The sequence below is a fragment of the Ascochyta rabiei genome, chromosome 12 (assembly GCF_004011695.2).
Source record: "Ascochyta rabiei chromosome 12, complete sequence".
Lineage (NCBI taxonomy): Eukaryota > Fungi > Ascomycota > Dothideomycetes > Pleosporales > Didymellaceae > Ascochyta > Ascochyta rabiei.
In genome coordinates this window covers 99,416-103,026 of record NC_082416.1, presented here as the reverse complement: position 1 = coordinate 103,026, position 3,611 = coordinate 99,416, and the positions used below count along the sequence as shown (strand labels likewise).

General features: G+C 40.8%; 1 protein-coding gene across 1 annotated transcript, besides 5 other annotated features; it reads left to right on the top strand.

The window, feature by feature from the left end:
• Positions 1–2,196: part of a mobile genetic element that runs on past the window's edge.
• Positions 2,188–2,191: a direct repeat.
• Positions 2,192–2,408: a long terminal repeat.
• Positions 2,192–3,611: part of a mobile genetic element that runs on past the window's edge.
• Positions 2,203–3,611: part of a mobile genetic element that runs on past the window's edge.
• On the top strand, positions 2,475–2,960 carry EKO05_0007133 (uncharacterized protein; the record flags this gene model as incomplete). Its single annotated transcript, XM_038947612.1, has 1 exon — positions 2,475–2,960. One exon carries the CDS (start codon positions 2,475–2,477, stop codon positions 2,958–2,960), a length of 486 nt encoding a protein of 161 aa, XP_038792400.1.

The window sequence follows — 3,611 nt, the reverse complement described above, 5'->3', positions numbered from 1 at the left end:
GTTTTCTACTCTTAAATATAATTATTGTAGGTAGTTCTACGTATACTTGCTTAAGTAACTAGAAAGAATCTTCTTATGCTTATTCCTATTTAAATAGAACATCCTTCTATATTAGCTTAGTAAGAAGTAGTGCTTTTATAGAGTAGTCCTTAATAAAGCGTTAGTTAAAGTTAACAAAGCTAAGGAATTCCTAGATTCCCTTAACTGTTTTTAGCGTTAGCTAATCCTTTACAACCTAAATTTTCTTTAGACTTATTTTTACTCTGTATCTTCCTACAATATAGCTAAGGAATTCTACTTCTTCCTTATGCTATTTGCACTTCTCTAGCTTTAGGCAGAGGTCTGCTCTTTCTAGGTAGTCTAACACTTCCTTAACGTAGATTATATGTTTTTCTAGTGTCTTACTATACACTAGGATATTATTAAGGTATACTACTGTAATTATGTCTAGGTGCACCCTTAACATGTTGTTAATTAGAGCCTAGCACGTAGCTAGTGCATTAGTCAGCCTAAATAGCATAACTAGGTACTTATAACAACTATAATAGGTTCTAAACGCTGTCTTCTATTCCCTACCTTCCTTTATACGTATAAGGTTATACACTCTGCATAAGTTAAGCATAGTAAAGTACTTTGCTCTACTAAGTCTATCTTATAACTCCTTAATATTTAGTAGCAGGTATTAAATCTTAATTATAATATTGTTAAGCTTTTAGTTGTTAACACATAGGCGTAGTAAGCTGTCTTTCTTAGCTGCAAAGGTAATAGGAAATCCTAATAGGGATTCTAATTCTCTAATAAATCCTTTCTTAAGGTTCTCCTTAATGTATTTGCATAGTACTATAAGTTCCTTTTCTAAGAGTCTATATATAGGTCTAAAGGGTAGTTCCTTCCCTTCCTAGAGCTTAATATTACAGTCCTATAGTTTATGCTGTAGTAATGCTTTTATAGTCTTCTTATACTAGAAGAGTTCTATATAACTCTTATATTTATCTAGGATATTAGGAGGTGCACTGTTCTTCTCCTTAGCTGCGCCTTTCCTATCTCCTACTGTCTTAGTAGTTAGTAGCCAGCTAACTGCTCTATCTTAGCGCGTCTTATGTATTAAAGAGATATTGTTAATCTCCTTCTTATCTACTAACTGCAGCGTGCGTTGCGTAGGTATTAGTGCAGCTATACAGTGCTTACATCTAGTAAATAAGATTTGTTACTTCTTCTAATTAATTTATAGATTATGCTCTTATTACTATAGTAGTCCTAATATAATATTATAGGCAGCCATCCTAGGAATATTAAGGTCTAACTTTTTTTTATAGTTGTATATCCTTAGGGGGCACCTTAAACCTTAAGCGTGATTCTTTCTTCCCCTAGTATTAGTTCTCTGTTAGCTATTTATAATTGGTAAAATTCTTCTTTATACTATAGTTAAAGTCTAGCTTCTTCTACTACTACACAGGATATGTAATTTCCCTAGGCTCCTAAGTCTATTAGTGCTGATAGCTCTACTCTATTTAGTATAATAGTAAGCTTAATAAGGCAATCAGTCCTAATAGAGTTAATAGATTAATCTCTGGCGCTTTCTAGCGCTGTCCTAAAAAAGACTTATTCTTTAATCTGTTATGTGCCTTATGTCCTTAGTAAACCTTATAATTAGGGTTTAGGTAGTTCTGCTAGTGCGCGTTGTAGCACTGTCTATTACCTCCTAACTACATCTAAATAATTGCTTACAGGGTGTCTGTTCTAGGAAAGTAGGTATAACTGTGTTTGTTAATAAGGTGCCTCTTATATAAGTTGTTTTAGCAGTTATACTACTAAACACAAAAAGAGTAGTATTCTAGAGGAAACCATTCGTAGTTTAGCTTAGATTCTTAGTGTACACTGTATTAGTAATTGCTACAGGCTGTCTATAATAAGTCTCTATATTACAGATTCCTAACATCTAGTTTGTACTAGGCTTGTAGGCTTAGTAGTGGCGGAAGTAATATTAGTAAGGGTTGTTGCTCCCTTATGCGCTGTGCGCTACGTTATGTCTCCCTTTCGCACTAATATTAGTTCTTAGCTTCCTCCAGATCGTTTAGTACTTGTTAGCAGTTGTTAGTTTGTTGTTTAACCTGCCAGATAAGCTAATCAAATTCTAGGGTAAGCTCTCCTTCCTTAGATCCTACTATAGGCTAAATAAGTTCTTAACACATATAGGCGTACTGTCACGGGTGTTCTCCCTACAACAGGGGATACCTCGGACAGACCCCGGGCCAAGCCCGGAGACCCACCGACCAGTATATAATATCCACACACCTAAAGACTTATCTATTAAGGATTCGTCTTATCTCTTAATATCACCTATTATTTTATCCCATATCGCTCTGCTCTATTGCCTGCCTACAGTGCCCTTACAATTCGAATCCTTCATACTTCCTCTCAGAACAGGCAGCTAATTGGCAGCAGAGAGACGGGAAAAAACTCAGCCATCAGCAATGGCTGGAGGACGACGCAACCTCCGCTCAACCACTAGCGACGTGGAGGAGTTGCCCCCTCGCGACGACCTCGGTCAGGAGCCGGATGCGCAACGCCGCAACAACGCGCCTAGGGTATCGCCGGCACCTATAGAGCTACCGCTCAACCCTCACATCAGGGGCGGGTCAGCTACCACAGCGGCAGGCATCGCGACGCCAGACGTCCCAACGCCACGCGTCACACAAATGGAGTCGCTACAGGCTTCTATCCTGTTGTTGCTGGAGGCACTTAACAAGGCAGAATTGTCTGGCGCCCCTAAACAAGAAATCGAAATCTGGCAGCAGCAATTCAACCAGGCAGTGGAGACCCTGCAGCGGACGCACGTCGGACCCACGCCGGGTAGCCACCGCCCAGCGTTTGACGAGGCAGGCAAGATAATGCGAGTCCTCAACAACGTCCAACCTAAGCCAAAACTTGGGACGGATAACAAGCCTCCATTGACCTAGCAGGTGGACTAGTAGATTAAGGACATAGACACGGCGTTCCAGTACGCTTAAGTAGTCAAAGACTCCGTAACCCGCACCTATTAGATTATGGGCACTATCCACTATAGTGTCTATTAAGAATTGATCTAACAACGTATCAACAAGGGATCAATCCAAACCTAGGCCGACCTCCGCGCAGAGGAGGAGCAGCTTGTACAAGACCCAGTCTTTACTTAGTACAAGAACTACAATAAGTACTTTAACTATGAGTGGAAGGCCAACAATTCCGTCAACACCTTCCTAATGAAGTTGAATAAGCGGGAGTCTCTACTGCCCCACAACTTCGCTAAGTTTAACAACGGCACAGATAACTATAAGTTCAAGATAGCGTTTGTATGGAGCCTTACTCCCCACAAACTCTAACATGAGATCCAGCGCAATGGCAGCCTGGAACACATTACTGAGTAGATAGAGTTTGAACAGGCCCTCCGTAACGCAGAGACCGCAACAGTCCCCTTAAACTTAAGCCTCCAGGCTAAAGGCAGCGGTCAAAACAAAAGACCTCACTCTTCTCCTAATAGGGGAGGATTTAAAAGGCACCACAGCCGGGCCTCAACCCCCTCCGGGAGCGACGCCGGAAAGCAGCCGGGAGACTCCCGGCCAGCAACCAAT